Source organism: Leptidea sinapis, chromosome 7 (assembly GCF_905404315.1).
Source record: "Leptidea sinapis chromosome 7, ilLepSina1.1, whole genome shotgun sequence".
Lineage (NCBI taxonomy): Eukaryota > Metazoa > Arthropoda > Insecta > Lepidoptera > Pieridae > Leptidea > Leptidea sinapis.
The window spans coordinates 10799921-10826756 of NC_066271.1; the positions used below are offsets into that span (position 1 = coordinate 10799921).

At 33.6% G+C, this 26836-nt stretch overlaps 1 protein-coding gene across 1 annotated transcript in view; it reads right to left on the minus strand.

Moving 5' to 3' along the window:
- Nucleotides 1-25633, minus strand: part of LOC126965246 (homeobox protein DBX1) — a 51177-nt gene extending 25544 nt beyond the window's left edge. The window contains exons 1-2 of the mRNA XM_050808744.1: nt 24840-25633; nt 258-383 (exon numbers count right to left, since the gene is read on the minus strand). Coding sequence (XP_050664701.1) covers nt 258-383; nt 24840-25545 — 832 coding nt within the window. The 5' untranslated portion in view covers nt 25546-25633. The remainder of the gene's footprint in view (nt 1-257; nt 384-24839) is intronic.
- Nucleotides 25634-26836: the final 1203 nt, after the last annotated feature.

Genomic DNA, 26836 nt, shown 5'->3' on the forward strand with positions numbered 1-26836 from the left:
TACCTAAGCTACATCTTATACTCGCGATTTGTATGACAATTTGTGTTAGTGGGCGTTGAATTGCTCAAAATAGAGGTTAGTTCTATATTTTTTTTTTCGATGTTTTGACAGCTGTCACAGTCTATCTTGACGTATAAATGATCTAAGCCTGTCATATTTAAACATGGCTGTATTTGATGTCTTTGGTGACAAAGTGTCAAAGGTAACAGAACAACATCTGCCAGGTTTAGCCAATATTATATAATTTCAATATATACCTGCTAAGTAAGGATGATGGCAATGCGCCAGAAGATGCTGTAAGTGCTGATGCTGTACTGGTATCGGCCTGCTGGCGATCGGCTTGGCTATTGGCCACGGACTGCCAATCATTGGTTGCCTATATTCTGTAACAATATAATAAAACAATTAAATTAAATTATATGTACCACAACGGTGCCTTTTTCTTTCGTGAAGCAGTAATATGTAAGAATTACTGTAATTCGGTCTGAAGGGCGCCGTAGCTAATGAAATTATTGGGTATCATTTTTGAGCGGCACTGCATTGTAATGGGCACGGTGTCTTACCGTCAGCCGAACGTCCTGCTCGTCTCGTCCCTTATTTTATTAAAAATAAATAAATATATGGATATTAATATAAAAATCATGACATATTAGTGCTCAATTATAAGTCAGTTTTATAAACCTATCATTCTGTCCTCGATAATATCTTAAACAAATCCCAAAAGTAAGCACAGATTATAAAGAATTGATATTCAATTAAGTCAAGACGCCGCCAATTTGAATGAACGCTAATAGCGTACACCCCTAATCTTTTAACAACGCTATTACAAACGGAAGGGAATTCAATTGTTTGTCAATGGTGCAAGATGTATACTTACAGCGATTTATTATTATTATAAACAAATGACTATTTTCTGGTAACTTTCGCATGTGTTTCAATCTTACCTTTGATTTTATTTTATAGAAGAGGGGACAAACGGACAAGGACATATATTGTGGCGGAAGTGATAAAGTAACCACCCATGGACATCTATAACTAGAGATTAAAAGATGTGCTGCCGACCTATATGGCTGGATATGATCTAAATTTAAAGGTTAATGAAATTGTGAGTTTTGCTTAAAAAGTCATATGTTCTTATTTGTTGAGCAGAACCCTAATTTATTCTTTAAAATAAAAGTAGCCTCAGTAATTGCTTTTCACGTGTACTATTCAGTCAGAGGAAATACCATCAAAAGCAGTCTAGTTGTTTCGAAGATTGACTGAAACAAACATATAGACAGAAACAAATATAAAAAACTTTAGTTTGAAAAACTTGTAAGCGTATGAGTAATAGTCTACTGTTTTTATATTACACAGCGACATTATTTTATGAGATGAGCTAAGATTCAGAATTTATTACATAAAAATATTATATGTTAAAACAGCGGTATATGACAAGGATTCAACATAATATTCCAACTGAATTATATTATACTACATAAAGATGTAGTGGCGGTGATAACAACCGAGCAAAAAAAATTTAAAGTTGCATTTATTTTGACGCATGATTTACCGCCAATTCGTATAATCAAAATAAAATATTAGACATTTGAAGTACACCTACACTTACTACTACTTGCAAATTTCCCACAAAGTTCATAAGTCTAAATTTGAAATAATTTTCTATTAGAAACTTTTCAGAATGGCTAACTATACAAATCATCTTATTTATAAAAGCTTTCCATTGATTTTTTCCAAAAATTTGCATTTAAAAACTAGTGGAAAGTGAACAACAAAAAACATAAACGTTTCGCGTACTAGCTGTTGATACAACATGTTTTTTTCTGCATATTATTATTATTATATAAATTATATTCATTTTTATATTATAATATCAAGACAGAATACAATTAGTGAGAGTAATTTGCAATAAAATTATAGAGATACACGATATTCGTATATTAACATTTTAAACAGCTCAGTAGATTAAAACGTAACTAATACTAACATAAAATGATATAAGTTAGCAAAACGTAAGGTAACATAGGCGTTAGAATTTATTTAATACATGACACGAAATATTTAGAGGTACAACTCATGCCTACAGCTTGACCATTGAATTCGTCATCGACGACCTATCGATTATTGACCTATTGATGTGAATTATGTGAAAGAAAATGTGGGAGATTTAAATATAAAAAAGATAAAACATATTGTTTTTTTTTTATTAAATACATTCTTAAGAAGTGTGACCTTAATATTATGATCCCAGTTACAATGATAAAATTATTGAAAAATTTGATTAAAGTTAATTCAGAACTCCGTTTTTGATGACATACCGCTTATAATGACCTATATTCGGAAACTTTCTCAACTGACCTACATTGTTTTTTTACTGAAGTTAAACTTTTACATCAAATTGTATTCGCCCAGCTATCGCATGTCCCATTAGAACTGCCCGCTTTTTAGCTGAAACATTAATAATTATTTATTATTATAAAACCACACAATTACTTTTATTGGTTATATTATCTCACCTAACTTAAAGGTCGTCATGTCATGGTTCAGAAACAAGGAAGCTGATTCAACAAAGTTGTTTTGCAAAGTCAGAAGATTCTTGCGAATTGCGTGGTTTTGTAGCAGTCCCTCTCTGGTTTGTCTCTGTGATACTATAGGTATGTGTGTTCGTTCTGCTCTAAACTATTAATTTAAATTTAAAGTAGTTATGTGAACAATATTTTGTTCTTTGTTTGTCTAGCCAACTGTATTTTCAATTTCATTACATGGAGTCATTTCAAATATTCTAGAGACATTCAAAGTGGTAAATAGGATTTTCTGCTGCACAGTGAATATGACAATTGGTCATATGTTTGTAAATAAATGTATAAATTATACAGATTAGATATTAATATAATATTAATATAATTAGTCTGCTACCGCCCACATCTTGTACCAACCTCCAGCACCCCACAGATTTCTTACCACCCTTCTGTCAAATCCACGCCGCTCCTAATATATTGTATAGCCTTTGTAATGCCATTAATCAAAACGTTTTGTTTTTGACTCCATATTAATTTAAACCTATATGATCTCAGTGGAGAAACGATACGGTATTTGATTATATATATTTTAGGGTTCCGTAGGTCAAAAGGGCTCTCTCATTTGTTTGTGCCCAATTAAGCACCAAGACGAGTGTGTAAATTCTCATAATAATAAACAAACAATAAAAATTTATTTTTATTTATAATTAAAATATTGATTGAATGAAAGGTATGTTACGGTTAACGATTTATGATATATCCATAAGGGCTCCGTTGTTTGCCATTTGGCTACGGAAACCTAAAAAAGAAAGTAAATAATTTAAATAATGAAATTTTCAAACAAATAAATGGTATATTTAAAAACAAAATTTTAACCAACCTTACGTGGGCGCTACTCACCTACGAGTTCATAACAGCTACGGCGCGGCGTGGGACATTCAGGTGTCTGTGACTACGATAGCGCTACGGGGCTACTGATTACTTACAGATTGTTCCGAAATGATATTAATAAAATAAATTTATTTAGGAGAATTACGAGTTTTATATGAGTACCGGTAACCGTAGCTATTTTTTTTTTAATTTTTAATTTGATAACGGAAAGGCAAAAGTGTGCTTAAAGACAATGTAAGCACAATATTCTCCTTCGTCGTGTGTCAACTCTACTTGTCCGATTCGAGTTGTACATTGCTGCATATTGAGCAAGAATATTTTAAACAACTAGAATAAATGCGGCAATGTATAGCTATAGCATTCAAAACTTATTTCGGTGTAATTTGTGGCATGTTCCATATTTCGACTTATTTTTATACGACTTAATGTGTCCTAAATAACGTCATTGGTTATGTTTAACATCCGTGTATCCATTATAGAACGCTGCATATAGACTAACGTAGAGATAGTTTTAAGAAAACGCTGGAGTAGCGGGCACAGCTAAAAGTATCTTATATAACTAGAGCCTTTGCCCTATGCTTCCCCGGGGCATAAAAAGAATAGGGATATCCCAGGCCCAAAGGTGTTGTAAGAGGGGAATTAGGACATTTACCACTGGGGTACCACAACGGTGCCTTTTTCTGCTGTCAAGCAATAATGTGTAAGCATTACTGTGTATCGGTACTGGGTAAATATATTAAGCGTGGAATATATCACGTGCTGAAAGATCTGCGATATCGTTTGAACTATTCCATTACATATTATAATGGACACATATTTGTTAAAATATCACATGACCACCATCATTCCCACGTACTAACACGTGTTTGTAATGTGATACCGTACTAAGTGGCCAATATATGGTCAAAATCTGTTGAGCCTATACACGGGTGTAGTAAACGGTATAGGAACACACTAGAATGTTAACTTTCAAACTAACTATTGAAGTAAAACTTCTTTAGGCGTGACTTGGGGGTAACTCAGAATATTTTTCTGACGGAAGTAACGTTAGTACTTCCGGCAGAAAAAAGTCAATTGAAACAATTTTTAACCATTATAATTTAATGGTTATTGCTCAGTAATATTTTTTGAAAATCTCCAAGTATATTTGTTCATTTATGACTACTTTGTAATAAATAATAAATAAAAGTTCTCAGTCTGACGTTTGCGACATTCGTTAACTTCTCTTCGTCGGACAGGCAAAAGGTTCGAGCCCATAGAGCCATATTCGTTTATATTCAATAACAACGTTATATTGATATGTGTGATATTAATAATTTTATTATTTTTACTCAATTATTTATTAATAACACGGGTTTAATTAATGTAAGTATATATTTAATGGTATAAATTAAATCTTCTTGTCTATCAACTTTTTAAGAATATTTCTTATATACTGGATATAGCTGTCAGATGAGCAAAAATATAGTATATATATGTATCTGTTAATTATTCCTTAAGTTAATTATAATTAAGTTTTACTTTAATCGCGCGTAAAGATTACACGCACACACTTTTTCCCAATGTTGTTCGGCATAAAGAGTATGAGTAAAGTTCTAATATATGGTGGAGTAGAGTAACTTATATCGCGGGCAAGATACTCTACCACTTACCTTCCCCCACCCCAGCATCCACTCTTTACAGCTTACTTCATCTGCTACTTTACCAAAGAAAACGTGTAGTAAGAGTAGACTAGCGTGTGTGTTTCAACGAGCGATCATAATAGAGTAAAGTAAAGAATATTGAAGTCCCAGGTCCAAGGGTATCGTAAGAGGCAGACTTTTATAAGTGGGAGGCTCCTTTGCACAGGACGCCGGCTTAGATTATGGGTACCACATCGGCGCCCTTTTTCTGCCGTGAAGCAATAATGCGTAAGTATTACTGTGTTTCGGTGTGAAGGGCGACATAGCTAGTGATATTACTGGGCAAATGAGACTTAACATCTTATATCTCAAGGTGACGAGCACAATTGTAGTGCCGTTCAGAATTATTGGGTTTTTCAAAACGTCGAAAAAGATTGAGATTAACTGTTAACCTCTATTTTGAGCAATGCACGCACACTAACACAAAGTGGCATACAAATCGCGAGTGTAAGACGTAGCTTATCACGCATACTAAAGTAATAAACTTGGCCTGTTTTCATCGGTTGTCTAGCATCACTTAACAATGACAACAAAACAAAACAAAGACAGACGGACAGTTGACATTAGATGCAACTAACAGTCACCACTGCGCCCACGGAGTATACAACATAAAAGTACAAAATTAAAATTATTGAAATAATTTTTTAATGTTAAGTTAAGTATTAATTTCTCGTTACGTTAATTTGCTAACTAAAATAACTAATTGTTTATTTAAAATTATATTTAGCGTGACATCACCAAACGGCCCAACGGAAGACCAGCGTTGGTTTTTATACCAGCAGACAGACTGAGTTGGGATAACTTTTGTAATGTATATATATATTATAGTGTTAATCTTTTAGTTTTTGTGTCTTTTATAAGTTTTATTTTAAGTTATTTATATATTTATGTGTACTATACGTTTCAAATAAACATTTCATTTTATTTCACAAATCTATCAGCGTAGAAGTTATCATAAAGTGTTTTTAACCACACGTCAAATGCAAATATTATTAATATACATAAAATTATGAAGCCTTATCGCCGAGCCTTTCCATTTGTGAATAGTAAAGTAAAATTACCTAATTTTATAATCATCCCTCGGGAATAAGGGATCGGGAGGCGTTGTTGTGTAAAAGTTCTACCCTTAAGAACAGCCCCCGAATAATTTAAGGATTTTAATCGGGAATTCATTTATATCGAACACCTATTAATTGCTTAGGGTTGTCATTAAACGAATCTTAAACGGATTTGTGTTGGGAGAAATTTAGGGTTCAACATTTTGTCGTTTATTAGGTCTTTGTGATAAGCTTTTCCATTTTTTTTATGAAAATAAGGGACGAGGCGAGCAGGGCGTTCAGCTGACGGTAATTGATGCGCCCTGCCCATTACAATGCAGCGCCGCTCAAGATTATTGAAAAACCTAAAGAATTCTGAGCGGCACTACAACTGCGCTCGTCACCTTGAGACATAAGATGTCAAGTCTCGTTTGCCCAGTAATTTCACTAGCTTCGGCGCCCTTCAGACCGAAATAATGTAATGCTTACACATTACTGCTTCACCGCAGAAATAGGCCCCGTTGTGGTACCCATAATCTTGGCGGCATCCTGTGCAAAGGAGCCTCCCACTGGTAATCAATTAATGTTTTTTCTATTGATGTTAAGTTATAAAGTTCAAGTTTTTATTTATAATTACTATGTTCTATTATTTTAAAGTGTATATATAAATATGTGGAACAGCTGATGGTGACAGTCAAGGCAGGCGACCCAGAGGACGCAGTCCCATGAGATGGTCGGACCAAATACGATCTGCTCTGAACATCAACTTCCATGATGCCCTTCAAATGGCTAAGGATCGCAGCAGATGGAGGGGAATCGTACGGGAGAAACTGATGCAGCGGGGGAGTCACGACCCTCAGTAATGAGGAAAACGACGCGACGAGGAGGATATATATATATGTACATACATATTATATTCTGTATGTACTTACATAGATACAAATGCATATTAAAATTTTTGGAGATTAAAAAAAAATTAAACTCGCGATATTGTTAACGTTACGCACATTGATTGTTTTACACAAGTTGTAATTTAACCGACTTCTAAAAAGGGGGGTTTGTCAGTTTTCTTGGGTCAGTATAAAATGTTAAACTCGCGTCAGGACACGTGACCTGATCGAAAATTCGTAAGACAGTCGTTGCAATGATGGATGAAAGTTGATTCTTCCGAGAGATAAACTTTTTTATGTAAAATGATTGTAGGTTATGTCATTTGTGTGTGCGATAAGCGCAATAAATGAATATTGTATTTTATCACATAAATGGTAGTAGTTTTATACTTACAAATAAAGCAATTCGTGCAAAATTATTTCCTAATTATTCCAAACTATTTAAAAATACACAACGTTAATGTTCAAGTTTTCATTTCTGCCGGCGCTCTCGGAGTGCAACCCGTTTCTTTTTGTACCACATTTTTGTTATTGTATTTTTTTTTTATTTATATGGAAATACAACATTTGGCGGATCAGCTATATCAGCTCAAAAATATTATAAAGAGATAAAGTTTGTGAGGTTGTAGGAGAAAATCTCCACCTAGTAAACTTATTTTGGAAAATTCTGTTTCTTATAGAAAGCCACATTATTTGTGAGTGTCTAAATACTAACCTGAAAAATTAAAATACTTTTCCGTGGTGATTTGAAAATTAAGTCGGAGAAAAGACGGTAGAACTAAAACATTTGTTACAAACGCTGCCTTTACGATGAGAGATATATGATTGTTTTGTATATCTGCATGTGCATTAGATCTCCAACTAATATGGTTACACTAGTAAATGTGGACAAAGTCGCGGGTGATAGCTAGTCAATTACAAATATAGAGTTTCGCTTTAACGGCCAAACCTCGAACAATTAAAAAAGGTTTATTGGAATAAAGGTTGTCTATAAACGAATACAGTTTTATCGCCTATTATTTATTTTCGCACGTTCGTGGGTAACAATGGTCTCCGATTTACCTCGAGCTGGTTGGAGCAACAGTTAATTGAATAGCATGCGAGAGTCGTTAATGAAATGTTACTCTATTTTAGGGATACGTAACGAAACGGAACCCTTTCGATTATACTCGTATACCTCTACATGTAGAAAGGTGCCGTAAATAGTTATTTATGCAACTGTTGTGTAATAAGGGAATATGGGTTTGTGTGTGATAATAGTATCACATGAGTGTTTTAATAGCTAATAATCAATAGTTGCATATTAGACTTTATCTACACCCAGAATATAAATCCTCTATAAAAGATTTTGAAACTTATTAACTTACTGCGTTAGCAGTAAGTTAACTGTTGATTTACAAGGGCTCCTAGCACAAATTTAAGAAGGCTTACTATAGTATAGTAAAAACAACCGACTACAAAAAAAACTATTCCAAAACAATAGATATTTATAAGATTAATTAGATTCTATAAAAATATTCAATTATTTTTTTACTTTTTAGTGCATTATTATTTCTATTGTTTTGGAATATTTTTTTTGAAGCCGTTTGTTTTTTTGTTAATTTTTTTATTGAATCTGAAGTACACTAACTTTGACGATGACTGACATAGAACGAGAGCGAAGGACACTGGCAATACGGTGCAACATGCTCGCTCGCCGATGTTAAAGCGTACTGTATGAACTTTTATGCTTCACAATCATGGATCAACTACACCAAATGATCCTTTAACATCCTCAGGGTACCTTATAATGATGCCCTTCGCATTTGTTTAAAAATGCCAAGGTATTGTAGCGCGTCGGGCATGTTCGCTGACGCTGTTTACTACGCCGCTATACGGAATAGATTAATTCCGGGTTTCTGGAAAATCGGCCGTAATTCTAATAATAAGGTGATTAAAGTCATCGCTCAGGCATTCCCTGAGAATGTGTTTTACAAACACTGGCTACAAAAACAAAAAGAGTACCCCAGATCCAAAGGGACTATTCATTTTGAAAAGGACTATTCATTTTCTAAATGATTTTCATTTTATTCTAATTATTGTTTATACATATATTTTTGATTTTTTAATAATTTTAAAATATTCGGACTGTATGTTAATATGTATATAGGTATGGGTCTCTGACCTGAAATAAAATGATTTTATTTTTATTTATTACATAATTAAAACATATTCTTAATGATACCACAGATTGGGACTGGAGCGACTGCCGTCAGGGTATTTTAATTATTTTCATTTCCTTATTCTTCTCAGGTCTGACGCTTTTTCAGGTCTTTCGAATGGTGATATTTTTTGACTTTCAATAAGTGACTTCATATCCTAATTTGAATAAAAATATTTAAATTTGAATTTTATATCATTGTATATCGTTTTAAGCTTTTCTTTAAGTACTCTACTAACACTTACACAAACAAAAATTTCAAAAAAAGCAAATCAGGTTTATAGATATTAAGCTTATTACGACTCTTAAAAACCAAAGAGAAAAGAGTCGAGGGTTAATTTTTTCATTCAAGCAAGTTTTTGTCGAATTTCGAAAAGTACAGTTAACAAGGGGATCCAGTGCTCTGTGACAAGCTAAAGAACTTGGTGTTGCGTAGAGACGTTGCTTCATTGTGTGTCTTCTACCGCATTTATCCCGGGGAGTGTTGCGAGGAGCTGTTTCACCTGATTCCACCTTCGTACGACACGCCACAAATTAGGATATCATCCCCATAGTGCAGTTTTCAAGGAAAACTTTCTTCCCCGTACGATGAAGCTGTGGAGTGAGCTCCCTTTTGCGGTGTTTCAAGGACGATACGACATGGGTAACTTCAAAGAAGCGTGTACACTTTTTTAAAGGGCCGGCAAATTGTGATTCCTCTGGTATTGCAAAAGAATTTGGGCGGGGGTGATCACTTACTTTTGTCCTCTCTTCCATAAAAAAAGGTTAATAATAATAACCTAACCTTACTTTCAGTTGGCCGTGTTCTAATAATAATGATAATATCTTCAAAATAGCAAACGTACCACAGATTATATAGCGCAAACTAAATTACGCACGCCTATTGTCAAAGAAAACAGATTAAAAAACGCACCCGAAAACCATAAAGTCTTACAGATTAAAAATGAACTTGCGAATTAAATGCACACTTGAGAAAACAAGGTCTGTCTACAACGCACAATGGGATCAATAAAATATTCGCGCAAGTCCAACAATACCATAATCCCTGAGAGATAAACAAGTTTTTATATACTACGAAACGGTGTACTTCGTTTTAGGGTACTGTAAAGAAAACCAATCTATAAAGTAGATGGAATCAAAGACAAAAAATACTTTATTGACATAAAATCAACAGAATACTCTTCAATGTAAAGCACTAAAAATACAATTTAAATACATGCTAATTTTATGCATATGCACAAAATTTTATGCATATTTATTTTAAAAATAATGCAATCTAGTAAATTATTACAAAGTTGAGCCATAAAAATTATAAAAAGTAACAACTTTAATAACGAATTAATTCCATTTTGTAATATCGTTTACGTAATTATTAATATTAATAAGCCTTCGATTTGAGTCTGCGTGTAATAAATGATTTAAATGTATTTATTGATAATTCAGTTACTCTTTTGGGTAATTTATTGTAAAATTTAATACCATTGCATGCAAAAGAATTGTTTATTTTACAGAGCCCAGTAGGGGGCACTAATAGCTAGAATTTCCGATCTAGAATCCATAATAGTTTCTTCCTGAAATCCGTATAGAAAACGCTTAGTATCTGTCACATTCATACCACTACATAGTATCAAATAAAGTCGCTTCCACCTGTCTGTCCCTGTGTATGCTTAGATCTTTAAAAGTACGCAATGAATTTTGATGCGGTTTTTTTAATAGATAGAGTCATTCAATAGAAAGGTTAACATGTATAATGCATGCATAAAATAGTCGAGAAACACTGTTAAATTTTAAAGTGATATGATGTCGTCAATAAACATATTTTTTGCGCTTACATTGCAAACGCTAGCTGAACCCTACGAGATAGATGAAAATAATGTACTACAGTATTGTACACCTTAAAAATGTCTACAAAAAAACGCCAATGGTATATGTCTATCTCTTAGGGATAACCCACAATAACCATTTTTATCCTTTACTTTTTACGAGAAATAATGGCTTATTTACGAAGCGGTTTAAGCAATACAGCCTTATCCAATTATGTACCTTAAATACATTGTGCATTTAATATAGAGATATAGATAGATTATATATAGATCCAATATCGCCCCTTAATTTGTATTAACATGTATTTTAAATGAATATTTTCGAAGCTGTTACAGATTTAAAAAGGCACATAGCGGTTGCGGCGGATAAGCATTAGAAAGAATGTTATCAAGTTTATAAAGTATATTGCAGTCAACGAAATCTATTTTTGTATGTTATCGTAGTTTATTGTTGAGATATAAATAGCGGGATCACTCGGAAATAACATTATATTTATTTCATTTCTACTACTAACTTTTGACAGGAAGAAGTCTGCCGGGCAGCTAGTAAATACTTAAATACTTGGAGCGCTGCCCTGAGAGAGTAGAATATATTCCCTACTAGTATTGATTAATGCAGGGGTGCAAAATTTTCGCTTTGTGTAATAATATATACGAGCTACTAGATTTACTAGCTGACCCAGCAAACGTTGTATTGCCATATAAAGTAATTAAAAAGAAATTCAATAATTAAAATTTTTGGGGTATGAAAATTAGATGACGGCCGATTCTCAGACCTACCAAATATATTGTAGATACATAAAATTTATCGTACTACTTATTCGATTGCCATCTTGCAACAATTGCGGATCTGTGGATGGAATAGAATATTATAAAAATCGCGATACAAAAATTGGTGTTGATTGTAGAGGGTTAAAAATTTAGGGTTGTATGTATTTTTTAATGTTGTATCAAAAAAAATTGTAATTTATCCAAAAAATAAAAAATAAACATTAAATTAACCCTTAGCATTTAGGGCGATGAAAAAAGGATGTTGTTAGATTCTCAGACCTACCCAATATGCACACAAAATTTCATGAGAATCGGCCAATCGGAGGAGTTTAACTCAAACACAGCGACATGAGAATTGTATATATATTAGATATTGTACGGAACCTTCTGCTTAAGTTGAAATCGCACACGCCCGTTTTCATAGACCCCAATTTGTCTATAAATTTATTGTTCGGACATGTTTTATTATGTGTTATGATAGCTGTTTGGATTAGCCATTATTCGCTGCCTTTTGTATTTAAAAAGTATAAAGATTTTTGTATTGATGCCTTTTTTGTAGGCGTGTTGGGATTTTGTGGGTCGTAATAATGATTTGTGAAAATGTTTTATGGCCACTAATATTGCCATATTTTTAATATTTTTGCCCTGTTATTATTGTTTAATATCCAATTTTTTCGTGTAATGGAACGTTAAGTGTCAGGGTTGTCAACTTGTGGTTGTAATTCAAATATAATTTGATTGTGTTTTTATAATTAAGCGTTAGAGTTTTTAACCGACTTTAAAAAGTAAAAGGTTCTCAATTTTATTGTTTTTTTTTATGTATGTACCGATTACGCTGAGATTTATAATCCGATTTACTTAATTCTACTCGGAATAGTTTGGTCCCATAAAAATTCAACATAGTTTTGGCGCTACTCGCCTTTTCATTTTATGAACATTTTTTATAACTATTTTTGTTAACGTGGAATAGATTATCTAAGTTATATCTGTGTTCTAATTATATACTATATTAGCTTAGTCATTTTAACGTTTCATGTCTTATCTTTAGATTTTTTTTTAAATAGCTGAAGAATCGGTCAAACAGATCTAGAGTTATAACAGCGATATATATTGAAAATGTATATTTTCTGTTAATCTATTGATCTTAAAATAAATTTGATTTAAGTTTATAAGTTTTGTTTTGTTCTCAGTTTTATCTAACATTGATAATGGGTCATATTTTTAAACGTCTATCTTATTCTCTCGGGTGAAATCATGTTACGGAATTATTAATTTGTTACTCTCAGCTGATTAAGCTGAAATTCTATTATTATATTTCGTGATAAAATGCCAAGAAACACCATGAAGAAATTCATAAAATGTGTGGACTATAATTGCTTTATGTAACTCAAACCTAGATTCCGACTCAGTTTATCAGATAAGATCAGTTTTTCAGGCTTATGATATCCCTACAAAAAAAAATGAAATTTGCCTGAAAATTTCATTCAAATCGGTCCAGCCGTTTTATTGTCTACCAAAAAACACATACATTGGTCTTTTTTTAACATGCAATTGATAATACATTGCAACCACCCAGAAAATACAATTTTATACAAATACAAAACAAAAATTTGAGACTTCGGTATCTATGTGATTACTGGAGCAGACTGTGGTGGCGATTAAAGTCCAATTAAAAAAAAATATATAACAAATACTTACTGCTAAGTTACCTTTGTCACCGTATAGAGAGTTCTAGAAACAAATTAAAATTAAATATATCAGAATATGTTATGCGGAGCGTGTGTAACCCACGGTGTAACCTCACCGTGTCATGTCGTTGACATTATTATGTTTTACACCGTAATATTCCGTGCGGTACACACTCGCGACATATTTCACGAGGTAATTAATGTGGAACTAGTATTTAAGGCCGACTCCACACTTTCGTTTTTGCGATTGCATTTTCCGATTCTTCGCTGCATTCGGGCTTCCGTACGCATACGTGCGTAGCATAAAATATTTTATTAAAATATCATTGAATTACGCAATATTTTCCGGAAATCCATAATTTTCACACTATATGCAGAATGCAACACGGCCTAAAGGGCTTAAATGCTGTTCCACCAAAGAATCAGTGGTAATCTCCTTTTTTTAAATGAAAATAAGAGACAAGACAAGCAGGACGATCAGATGCTGGTAATTGATACGCCCTGCCCATTACCATGCAGTGCCCCTCGGGATTCTTGAAAAACCCATAAATTCTGAGCTGCGTCACCTTGAGGCGTAAGATGTTAAGTCTCTATTGCCCAGTAATTTCACTAGCTATGGCGCCCTTCAGACCGAAACACAGTAATGTTAACACATTACTACTTCACGGCAGAAATAAGCTCCGTTGTGGTCCCATAATCTAGCCGGCTTCCTGTGCAAAGGAGCCTCCCGCTGGTACTGGTACTGGGACTACTTGGTTAGTTGGTAATATGAAACAATGATGATATCAATTCGACACATTTTTCCCGTTATACGAGGCATCCTCAGAAGCTGTTGACTCATCAAACTATGAGACTGTTCACTATCGTTCCAGAAACAAAACTTAGCGGAATTAATATTTAAGATATAACTAATATTCATGACATTTAAAAATGTGGCATTTTTTTGTATTGTAGAGTGTGTATTACCTTTATACACCTATGAACACACTCATCTCTCCAACTAGTATATAAGCAGTTGCATAGTTTAATAAAAAAGTTATCCCAGTGGATGCTCCATTGGGAGTGCCGCTTGTGCCTCTCTCTCCCCAAGAGAAGGTCGCCTTCAATGAAGGCTTAGAGGCCCAAAGCCAACCTCAGGTGCTGTTTAGTGGGTAGGCACTTAGGTTTTACGTGAGTCCCACATACGCAGACACAGGCTGCGTTGGTATGCTTGAGCATTCACCACCTCCCTCCCGTCATTATCCCTGAGGGTAGTACTTTCCCTTTGTCTGGGCGCAAAAAAAAATGATAATAAAGAAGCTTATAATATAAATAATCATTAATTTATATCCGAACCTCCAACATGGCGGCCCTGCCAGTCGTCGGCGCTGTGCAGATGGTTTAGAAAGTGTGCAGAAATAACTCATATAATTAAGCTAATATAAATTAATTCTTCTAAATATTATCCCAAAATAAATATGAAAATATAAAATATCAAAATTAAACACTATAAAAGTGTTTGCTAGCGTTTGCCGTGCTGCTGTTGAGAAAAGCGATTTACATATTGATATATATTTTAATTGATTGTAAAATATGCTTTATTGTTCTTGAATATGTACATTAATATTTTGTGTTTGTACATTATAAGTATCATTATTTAATCCTATGAAAGTAGCGCCTGTCTACCGCGAACGTATGCGAGTGAGAAAGGGAAGCCAGACAGACTGGTGCCGTAACGCGTTACGTTACGAAGCCCCGATAAGAAAGTATCACTTCAACATAGTTATTTTGATAAAAGTTGAGGAGATACGGCGTTCATTTGTAACTCCAAATTCTGAACAACACAATGATTGCACTCGTCATCTTGAGACATAAGATGCTACTAATTCACAGTAAAAGGCTACACATATTAACCGAGTCGAGCGTGAGGTCGCGTGTTCGCGACCCACAACGTTCATAAATTTTATTTTCAAATTTAATTTGTGTAATTAATCACAGAGTAAGGGTTATCACTTTAAAAAATATCAAATTGTTTAGTAATAGGCTAATCAACAAGTTCAAAAACGTGTTATCTCTTGGTAAAGATCAAGACAATACAAATCAATATTGATCATGAAATATCGGGCTGACACGTCGACTATACGTTAGTATATTCTAAGACTGAGATCTATAGAACGTAGGTACTCAGACTTTACTTTTTTTTAATGAAAATAAGGGACGAGACGAGCAAGGCGTTCAGCTAAGTTAAGTTAATTGATACGCATTGCCCATTACAATGCAGTGCCGCTCAGGATTCTAGAAACACCCCAAAAATTCTGAGCGGCACTACAACTGCGCTCGTCACCTTGATACAAGATGTTATGTCTCATTTGCCCAGTAATTTCACTAGCTACGGTGCCCTTCAGAGCGAAACACAGTAATGCTTACACATTACCGCTTCAAGGCAGAAATAGGCACCGTTGTAGTACCCATAATCTAGCCGGCATCCTGTGCAAATGAGCCTCCCACTGGTGATACTTACCTAAGTGTAAGCTTAGCATAGCTGAAACTATGCTGAGCTTAATCTAAGACAGCCCAGTGAAAAAATCAAGTCCGCGTTTTATCACAAATACAAATTCAGATATTTTTATTCAAAATAGGATGTGACAGCACTTATTGAAAATCAAAAACTACCACCCATTCCAAAATGAATGCCTCAGACCTGAGAAGAATGGGCGCAACAAACTCATTTTACAATTAAACTTATTATTTAATAGCCTGATTTCATTAAGAAAGTCATTTATGTTATAGTATCCTTTACCACACAAACGTTTTTTAACAATTCTTTTGAATAACGTAATACTTTTGTTTTGAACATTTTCTGGGATCTTGCTGTAAAAGCATATACCCCATCACCCCACAAAAGTGTTACAAACTCAAATTGGCCGAGTAGTAGTCATCATAAGTTTATGTCTGTTCCTGGTGTTAACATTATGGTTATGATAGTTTCTGTGTAAAAAGATTTACTTAAGTAAAGTGTGAGCAAACTCTAAGTACGTTCTATAGATGTCAGCCTCAGTCTATGGTTATTACACAGTTGGCCTAATTTTCTATTGCGGTTTATCAAATACAGCTTGATCCAGAGACAGGCAGATAGACTAATAGAGGAAAATACTACAAAGTAGCGAAAGTTATCGCTTAACATCGATAATAATTATAAAGTTCAAATGATTCAGAAAAAACATTAATTCAAAGCTGGTCCGTTAATATACACCGCAATTCAATTGGCTCGTTTAAATTCAGAACGCGTTTGTGGTTGGTTCAACGGTTTACTGTTTTCAAATTACGAGAGCGTGGAGCTTGCAGTGTATTATTGTCCAAAGGATATATTTATTTTTCAGTTGAAGTTTTAAGCTGTAATGGTGACATTGAAGAGACCGAGAGAGAGTTTATTTAGTCGTAGTAACCAATACACAGTCAAATATATATTTTTTTAATGAAAATTAGGGACGAGACGAGCAGGACGTTCAGCTGATGGTAATTGATACGCCATGTCCATTGCAGTGCCGCTAATTATTCTCTAAAACCCAAAAATTCTGAGCGGCATAACAATTGCGCTCGTCACCGTGAGACATAAGATGTTAAGTCTCGCTTGCCCAGTAATTACACAAGCTTCAGCGCCCTTCAGACCGAAACACAATAATGTTTACACATACGGCAGAAATAGACAACGTTGTGGTACCCATAATCTAGCCGGTATCCTGTGTAATGGATCCTCCCACTGGTAATTAATATTTATTCAAACAAAACAAATCTTATAACTTTATTTACAATGCTATTACGATTACATTAAAATAAAACTATCATTAGGGTCATTGATGTCAACTGTTATATCTTCTTAATATATATAAATTACGTGACACATTGTTTGTCCGCGATGGACTCCTAAACTAATGAACGGATTTTAATGGGGATTACTTCATGGAGTGCAGTTTGGTCCAACTTGAGAGATAGGATAGTTTTTATTTCGATTAGGGATCCATAATTATTTTATTTTCAATATTTGTTTTGTATGGACATATTTTCTATGAGAGAATTCTGTGACGCACGGTTTGACAGTTCCACTGTGAAACAATTTCATTATAACAACAGGAAGCACTTTTTACGAAACAATTCTTGATGTTTTGAAACATTATTGGCAAATTCCTATACTTAAATTGTATTTTTTTTTTATCTACAGAACAACGTCTGTCGGGTCAGTTAGTAGCTTATATATTTGACAGATATTGTTAAAAGTAGAGTCGTTTTGAAAATTTCTTAAAAATCACCCCACTTTTTGTTACAATAAGATAGATACATTTTTTGATTGGTCACACTATTCCTAATTTAATCTTATTTAAAATTGTTTCGTTCTTTTTAGTTTGTTGTCTATTCTTACAACAACAATTTTTATTTAATTTTCACATTAATTTTATTTTTTAATTCACCTACTCGTTAAGCTCCTTTGCACAGAATGCCGGCTAGATTATGGGTACCACAACGGCGCCTATTTCTGCCGTGAAGCAGTAATGTGTAAACATTACTGTGTTTCGGTCTGAAGGGCACAATGGTACGATGCAATGGTAGTGCCGCTCAGAATTATTGGGTTTTTCAAAAATACTGAGCGGCACTGCATTGTAATGGGCAAGGCGTATCAATTACCATCATCGTCCTGCTCGTCTCGTCCCTTAATTTTCATAAAAAAGCCATACATAACACTTGACACTTTATCTCAATTAAGCTTAACTTAAAAAAGCGTATAACAACTTTTGACACTCATTTAATTCATTTATATTGGAACAAAGTTGATCCCGTTAAAATAATATAAAAGAAACTAATATATAAAGTATTTTGCAATACTTGTAGTATTAAAAAATTTAAGCTCAATTGCAAAAAAAGAAAAGTTTTCTAGAAAACGAATCTTTATACTATTCACGTCCGTACCACATTAACATGTCATCGGCGCCATATTGCAAAATTCAAATTTGGAACGGCTCCGCCAACGGTTACCGAACACATTCAAATGCGACCTTACGATATTCGATTTAACAGTTACTCTATCGTTTTACGAATGCTATACTGAATCGACTGGTGAATCGTTTGGATTCGATTATGGATTCAAATATTGAGGGTGTTCCATTGATTTTTTTTATTGAGCATTTAGATTGGAGGGCAAAGGTCTTATTAATACTTTTTTTATTATTTCGGCTCGGCTCTGTGGATCCGTAAATCCATTGGTTTTCTTCATCACTCGAAATTTATAATTTGATCATAGTGTTATCATTTTAGCTGTTGCTGGCTACATAATATCATTATTTTGCAAGGCTGGTTGTATTTATTCTTATGAGGTATATATATTCTAGCTAGCAGGGACAAATCATAAATAAATTCCGACTGGCCAATGAATCACTGTTCACAAATTCATCCAAGGTGAAGTACGGATTGTATTTTTCAGAGTCACAGGCATCGCATGGAGTCGATGAACTGCAGTCTTCATGACAGCAGCATCATCTGTTTCTGGGCTTTTATTCCTAAACCGGCCCTCGGATTCAAAAATTATTGTAATTTTAAATGTTACCTTATTTACTTTTACGTCCGGCTCGAAGGACCAATGTGTGGATTATTCTACTATAGTGAACTGTTTTTTATTATGTTTCCTAATAGATTTGAAAAGGTATATAATATAATGCGGTGGTAAATTACCTGTATTTTTTATATATTAATCGAAGAGACTAGTGAATATTTTAAAGCGTGTGCAACTAGAAAAATCTTAAAATCTAGTGAGGTGTCTAGCACTAATAGATATGAAATGATGTAATACGATGGGAAATTACCTGAATACTTTATGTATTAATCGAAGAGACTAATTAAACTATTTGGAGCGTGTGCAACTAGAAATAATCTTAAAATCTATTGAGGTGTTGTGTTAACAAGAAAAGAGAATCTAGCATACCTATGAAAGAATTCTATCCACGAGTCCTCTTTTTTTTAAAGATGTAAATCACCAATGAGATGGCTTGTTATATGTATAATAATTGATTTTATACTGTCTAATTACTTACAGGTAAAGTGAGGTAATATATTTATATAGAATAATGCCCTCTCCTCTAGAATGTTCAAGCTGTCATATGAACCAAGTACTATTCTTAAATCTCTAGCCAAGAATGTTTTATTTTATTCCAAACTAGCCAGTACGCCTAAATGACAATTTCATGCTTAAGACCGTTGGGTCTTATTAAAGGTTCTATAATTAATTGCAATTATTTGTTCTTTTGCCACGACAGCTTACTTGATACCTTATTGAATTACTTCTAGAATGTTTGAAATCTATGAAAAAAGAGCTCTTCGAGCTCAAAGAGTTAGCTGTTCTATGTTGTTGAGCTCAAAAGTCTGATAAAAGTTAAATAAAACCCCATTTTATAAATTTTTAAACCGCAATTACTTTTCAATGTATAAACCGATTTTCACTTTTTTCTTAGCTTTTTCCATGTTTCTCAAAATCTACCGGTCCGAATTGTAATATAATCTAAGTTTGGTCAAGCCCTTTACAAGAAAACTTTCTATAATTTATACGTCTAGATAGAGTATCTTGCTGTTAGACAACCGATAACAACAGGACAGTTTTAATACTTTAGTGTGCGTGACAAGCTACGTCTTACACTTGCGATTTGTATGACACTTTGTGTAAGTGTGTGCTCAAAGTAGAGATTAACTTGAAACACATTTTTTTTTCAACGTTTTCACAGTTGTCAAAGTCTACCTAGACGTAAATTATCTGAGATAAAAATTAAAATAAAATACATATAACATTAATTACATTTACATTAATTGGGTATGTTAATAAAAGGCTATTAGCATTATTATGTTTGTTAATGATTAGGATAGCTTTAGGATTTGATTTCAAAGCACATCGTTGCAAATAAGTAAATAGATTAAAATAATAATTCTATATCAAAAGAAAACACAAGGGAAGAGCCAGCACTAAACATTAATAGAGAAATATCAAGACATCAATAATAAAATAATAAAGCGACTTTCATCCCACGAAAATGCTAAGAAAAGGACATATTAATTTCGCCGTGGACCCCCGCATCGTCGTCTTTTTCTAACGCGTGCAAATAGCGTATTTCTATCTCATGCCCACCCCCGTTTAAGTGTTCGTCCAGATGTTGCCAGTTTTATTGAAAAAGTAGACGCCATATTGTTACTTTCTGACAGTAAATTAAGATGTAGGAATGGATACAGTAATCGTTATTATCAATCGTAATTATTATATTTCGTTAATTGCTTTCAGATTTTTATTAAAACCTTTTTGTAAAGAGTATCACTAAATGGCGAAGTTAATATATTTATTTAAAACAGAAAATATTTTCAATATTGATAATGTCACTCACTGACTACTACTGTAAAAAAATAAGGACTCCGTGTCACCTTACATAACAGTGTAGCACCAAAACAAGCCGATTAACGTGTAAATACATAGCCCCACGCACACACTTACACTACTACAGGCCGATAGACGGCCATTATGAGAATTGTCATAGTCTGTGACAGATCAGTTTGAATCTCAATAAAATATTTTAAAAATGCCGTCGTGCGTTGTGTAAAAGTGTAAAAACGATAGTATATAAGTATTTGTGGCCATATATGATTATTTAAGGGAGAAAAAATTGTGTAACTAGTATCCCCCGTAACCGCACACACACTAGCATAACGGTGCTTCACTTGCAAATATCACGACACGGAGTCCTTCTTTTTTTACTCGTCCGTGAAGGTCACTATAAGATATTGTAAGGTTACCTAATTACGTTATAACTTAATACAGAAGGACCCTTAAGTAGGGACTAAGTAAACTGACTGCGTATTACATGGATCTCACAACTATTTACCTACAGTAGAAGAACTGAGTTGCGGGATTTGGTTTTACAAGTATGTTTTTGATTGTATAAATTATATTCAAATAGGGAAGTCGAATGTCAAATTTATATTTAAACGTCAATGTTTTCTGTTGCGTCGGTAAGTATTTATAAGTGGTGAAATTGATAAAAGCTGGGTGTTCAGCTTATGGTAATTGATACGCCCTGCCCATTACAATGCAGTGCCGCTCAGGATCCTTGAAAAACCCCAAAAATTCCGAGTGTCACTACAACTGCACTCGTCACCTTGAGACATAAGATTTTATGTCTCATTTGCTAATAATAATTTCACTTGCTACTTTGCCCTTCAGACTGAGACACAGTAATGCTTCCACATTACTGCTTCGTGGCAGAAATAGGCGCCGTTGTGGTACCCATAATCTAGACGGCATCCTGTGCAAAGGAGGCTCCTTTGGTTAGGTTAAGTTAGATAATCCGTTTCCAAATAAAAACAATCTATATATTTTGATTGGCTGTTTCAAGACGTATTCATAGATAGTCAAAGTATTGTTTAGATATATTTTTAAATCACCCTGTTAAACTTCATGTAAATAGTAATAGGTACATGGATGTTATACAGGATGTTGAATAATTACTCAAATGTTTTATACGCAATCGCTAGATTTGTCTTCAGACACTGTGGTATTTGAAACGAGAAGTTATATTAAGTGTGTCTTCGTTCAATATACAGATATTAAAGATTCAAGAAAGAACGATTACTACTCCGTGGTAGCTTCTTCTTGTCAAAGCATATTGTAAACACGGACTAGTAAAATAATAAGGACTCCGTGTCACCATACATAACGTGTAAATACATAGCCCCACGCACACACTTACACTAATACAAGCCGATAGGCGGCCATTATGAGCATTGTCATAGTCTGTGACAGATCAGTTTGCGTCTCAAAAAAATATTTAAAAAATGCCGTCGCGCGTTGTTGAAACGTGTAAAAACAATGCTACGGAACATAAAAAGTGTCAAGGAATTACATTTCACAGATAGAATAGAAGTAATCACACTTTTTTGTTCTGTTCATAATACAAATTAATTCGATGTTTGGAACACAAGAACTCCACAACGCGTGATATTAACATCCAGTGTGACCGGAAAATAAATAGGGACATTACCCGAAAAATTGGGTGTTCCATATTTTAATCGTCTTCTAAGTAGAAAATTCATATTTTTATGAAAATAAGGGTCGAGGCGAGCAGGATGTTCAGCTGATGGTAATTGATACGCCATGCCCATTAAAATGCAGTGCCGCTCAGGATTCTTGAAATACCCAAAAATTCTGAACGGCACTACAACTGTGCCCGTCACCTTGAGACAAAAGATGTCAAGTCTCATCACGTCAGTGGCAAAAATATAAGAATTTAAGAATGAATTTTGTATAGGTATTCTTAAAAATAAGAAAAGTTAGTACGTCATTTTTATATTAGTTAAAACAAAGATACAGCAAACAAGACACGGGAACTAGATCAAACCCGCAATCCTTACTTTCAAGGTATAACTGTTTATGTAATTTATTTATTTACTCATAATTTGACGATATTTATTTTAATTTAAGAAAACAATCTGACTATCAGATATTAAAAAATCGGAGTTACAAGTAACTTGCTATATACTATGACTAATAACGGGAAAAAATTTGTGTTATCTGGTATCCCCCGTAACTGCACACACTAGCGAAATGTTGCTTCACTTCTTAATATCATGGCGCGGAGTCCTTCTTTTTTTATTCGTCTGTAATTGTAAACGGATATTATGTGAGTAACTACTTCCCTCTACCAATAATTCACAGTTCTCACTAAGCGTGACGATTTCTTTGGTTCCTTGGCGATCGAATGTTGTAATTAAACTTTGGATGTAGATCCCAGTAGCCACAACAATAAAATGTACTACTGATATTTTGTAATAGTAAATTTTCTAGATTACGTTAAATTTAAAGAGGCATTCACATTTAAAAATCGTGTGTGTGTACTTATGTATGCACGCAAGAAGTAATACTTCTTTGGCGTAACAAAGCAAAAATTCTTAAAATTATTTATTGCTCCTGCTATTCTATGTTTGTAGAAAGAATACTATGTAAAAATCTTGCGAAGATGTCTTTGACAATAATTAATTATTAATAACGAATACGGCTGTATGGGCTTGAACTCTTTGCCTGTACTAATAATGAACGAAGAAACAAAAAAAAATAACGAATGTCGCAACTAGAATTAGATTAATTAATTAGATTGTATAAAAATACGCTATTATTTTTATACTTTTTAGTGCATATTATATCTATTGTTTTGGAATAGTGTTTTTGAAGTCAGTTGTTTTTTTGTTAATTTTTTTTTAGGAAATTTGAGGTATACTAACTAACAATTTGTGAATATGTATAGATATACTAAATTTTTAAATGCAGCAATGACCGTACGCGCTTTGCAATTTGATTGCAGACAGTTAGAAATTCTGCCACAGATCGCACCGTTACTGTAAGTCGTTAAGGAGTCCCATTGATCATCATAATCGACTACAATAATTACTTGACCATAATTATGTTATGGTAGATGACTTAAATATCCGGATAGCATAAAAAAGATTCGGCCGAGTATCGTTAATTTGCTCCTAAGAATTGAAGAGTTCCGTTACTTTGTCATGGATTCCGTAATCAGATTAGACCCTAACCAAACTCTCACCAAAATATCTTTGAAGTATATCCTTTCCAATAAAAAAAGAATCTTCGAAATCGGTTGGCGTGATATAGAGTTATTCGTAAATTTATCATCCACTTTGCTCTACGTATGTATAGCAAATTTAAGACTTTTTGGTTTTCTCATGTCAGATCTGGACCAAACTACAATGGGACCACACGGGAAGCTTTCAAATAAAAAAAGAATTATAAAAATCGGTTCACCCAGTCGAAAGTGTTGAGGTAACAAACATAAAAAAAATACCGACGAATTGAGAACCTCCTCCTTTTTTTAAGGCGGTTAAAAACCAAGATAAAATACAAGCGTTTAAAAGTAAATCCTTCAAAAAGTTTTCAATTTAAATTCTTCAAAAATATAGATTTAGTAAAAAATATTACCTAATTTGTTTTTAAGTTTATATCTAATTATTAATAATATACTTAAAGTATGTCATCAAAACTATACAGCATACTTGTAAGACAGACTAAGATTAGATTTAATACTCATAATATTAGACAGAAATACGTAACACGTATGTGCCTATCCCCTAGGTGACTACGCCAGTGTGGATGCAGTCATTGTCGAATAAAATATCATTGTAACCTTTTTCTCAGTTGCAAATCAAGAAATTTCAGTAAAGTTACATTCTATTTGCTATCTTTTACATAAAAATACATATAACGCTTAAAGTTCTTTATCAAATTCCTGCTTAAATATAAATAAATATGTAATTGTAAAATTCTTACCGTTAACACTTCTTTTCTCCGGATCATCCTCACCCAATATTGCACTGACACTAAATTTTAACAAAGGTTTTTTCTGTTCATTATTATAATCATCACATCTCCGCACCATATCTTCTGTGTTCTTCTCCCGCTCTTCATCGCCAGAATTATCTTGGTAACTGTGCAGATTAAATCTTTTTTCTAATTCCTCAAGACGACGAATCCCTGTTTTCTTGCAAGAAAACGGTGGGCAGTCTGCACCACAGGGACATCTTCGTGCTAACGATGGTACATTCAGAATTTCTTTTTCCCGCTCTTCGCTTCTGTAGTAATCGTTATTATAAAAACCAGCTTCAGTTTTTATGTAACCATCCTCTTCGTCTCTACTTTTAGAATCCTCGTCATCTTTATCTATTGACTCATCATTACGTATATCATCTTCGTTTTCTGCCATTTTCGTTTCATCTACTTCCGGTGAATTGTCTCTGGACCTTTCGAAATTTGAACGTTGGAAGACGTAATGTTCCAATTGCTGGTTCAAATACTGGTTATGAATATTTGCCGACTTTTGCTGATACAGAATGTTATCAACCAGAAATGGCGACGTCATATTAAAATTGCTTACGTTAGAATTGTTGTAGCACAAACTTTGTATCGTTTTCAACATATTTTCTTTTATAAACGGGTTTATTTTAAGTCCATGTTTTAAGTTATCTGTTGGGTACATTATATCATTGTTTGAAAACAATTTTTCACTGCACAGTCATTGCGAGAAATACATTCGGATTTCGATTGAGTGGATTCAAAAAACACATGCATCCCCTATGAGCGCTGATCATCGACTGACTTGAAAGGGAGTGGTTCTTGAAGGGGCGGGTTAGGGGTGGCTTTTTAGCCACGCTTTTGTGCAAGCAACCGTTGTAAATTGACCCGTCCCTGGCTCTTCTATCTATGAATGTTAAGGCTTAAGAAAAGAAAACAAGTATAATAATAGGGATCAAATAAAATGGTTGGTAAGTTAACATCGTGATTTTCATTTTATTGCTGTTGTGTGCGAATTTGGCTTTTACTTAGTAGCAATAAAGACTCTTTTCGTCATTTTGAGACAAACTTTGAATAAAGATGGACTTAACTTCAATTAATGGTCATTATAGCTATTCGATTGAATTCTGTATGCGAAGTTTAGACCTACTAAAAGATGTGAGTGATAACTTTATGCATCAAAAAGTCTTGTTGATTATTATTTTTGATAATTTGATTTGATTTATGTCTAAACAAATATAGTAATTTGAATTTATGTGCACGATTACCCACTCTGTGCGATTTCTTTTCTACCTCGTGTAGCACATATTAGGCAGATTTTTTTTGTTATGCAATAAGAGGATAAAAGAGCGTATGAGTCACCTGATCACCCTTGGAACACCAGAGGAATCACAGGAGCGTTTCCCATCGACGGGGAAAAAACTCACTCGACAGTGTGGACTCTGCACAAATTTAAGGCCAAAACGTTTAATTACGACTTAACGGGTAACCTTTTATTTGTAAGCAGTACTTCGTCGCTGTTGGAGTTTATTTATTAAACATTTAAATTATCTAAGGCAAAGTTATCTAGTCAAGATCGGTACCTACTTAAACGAGAAACCAAGCTTAGACTTATAATTTCCTGAATCAATTTGATGATTCATTAAAAATGCATTTTTCTAATTCTAAAACTTGCTTATGGGTAACTATCATAATTCTTGAAATAAACAAATTTCTTTTTAGTCGGTAGGTAGTAGGTTGAATAGAAAAAAATGTTAATAATGTAGCAAGTCGCATCAAAAGCAACGCAAATAATGACAAATATAATTCTTCTGAATTCCTATCAGATAAATGTGGTGATTACTTACTATCAACAAAAAATATGTATAATAAATGGAAATAACTATTTTTTAATAAAACAAAATGAAAGTGCAGTTGATCCTACATAAAAATATTTAAAAGGTCGCATTTTATAGCTTCGAAATCATTTGACATTT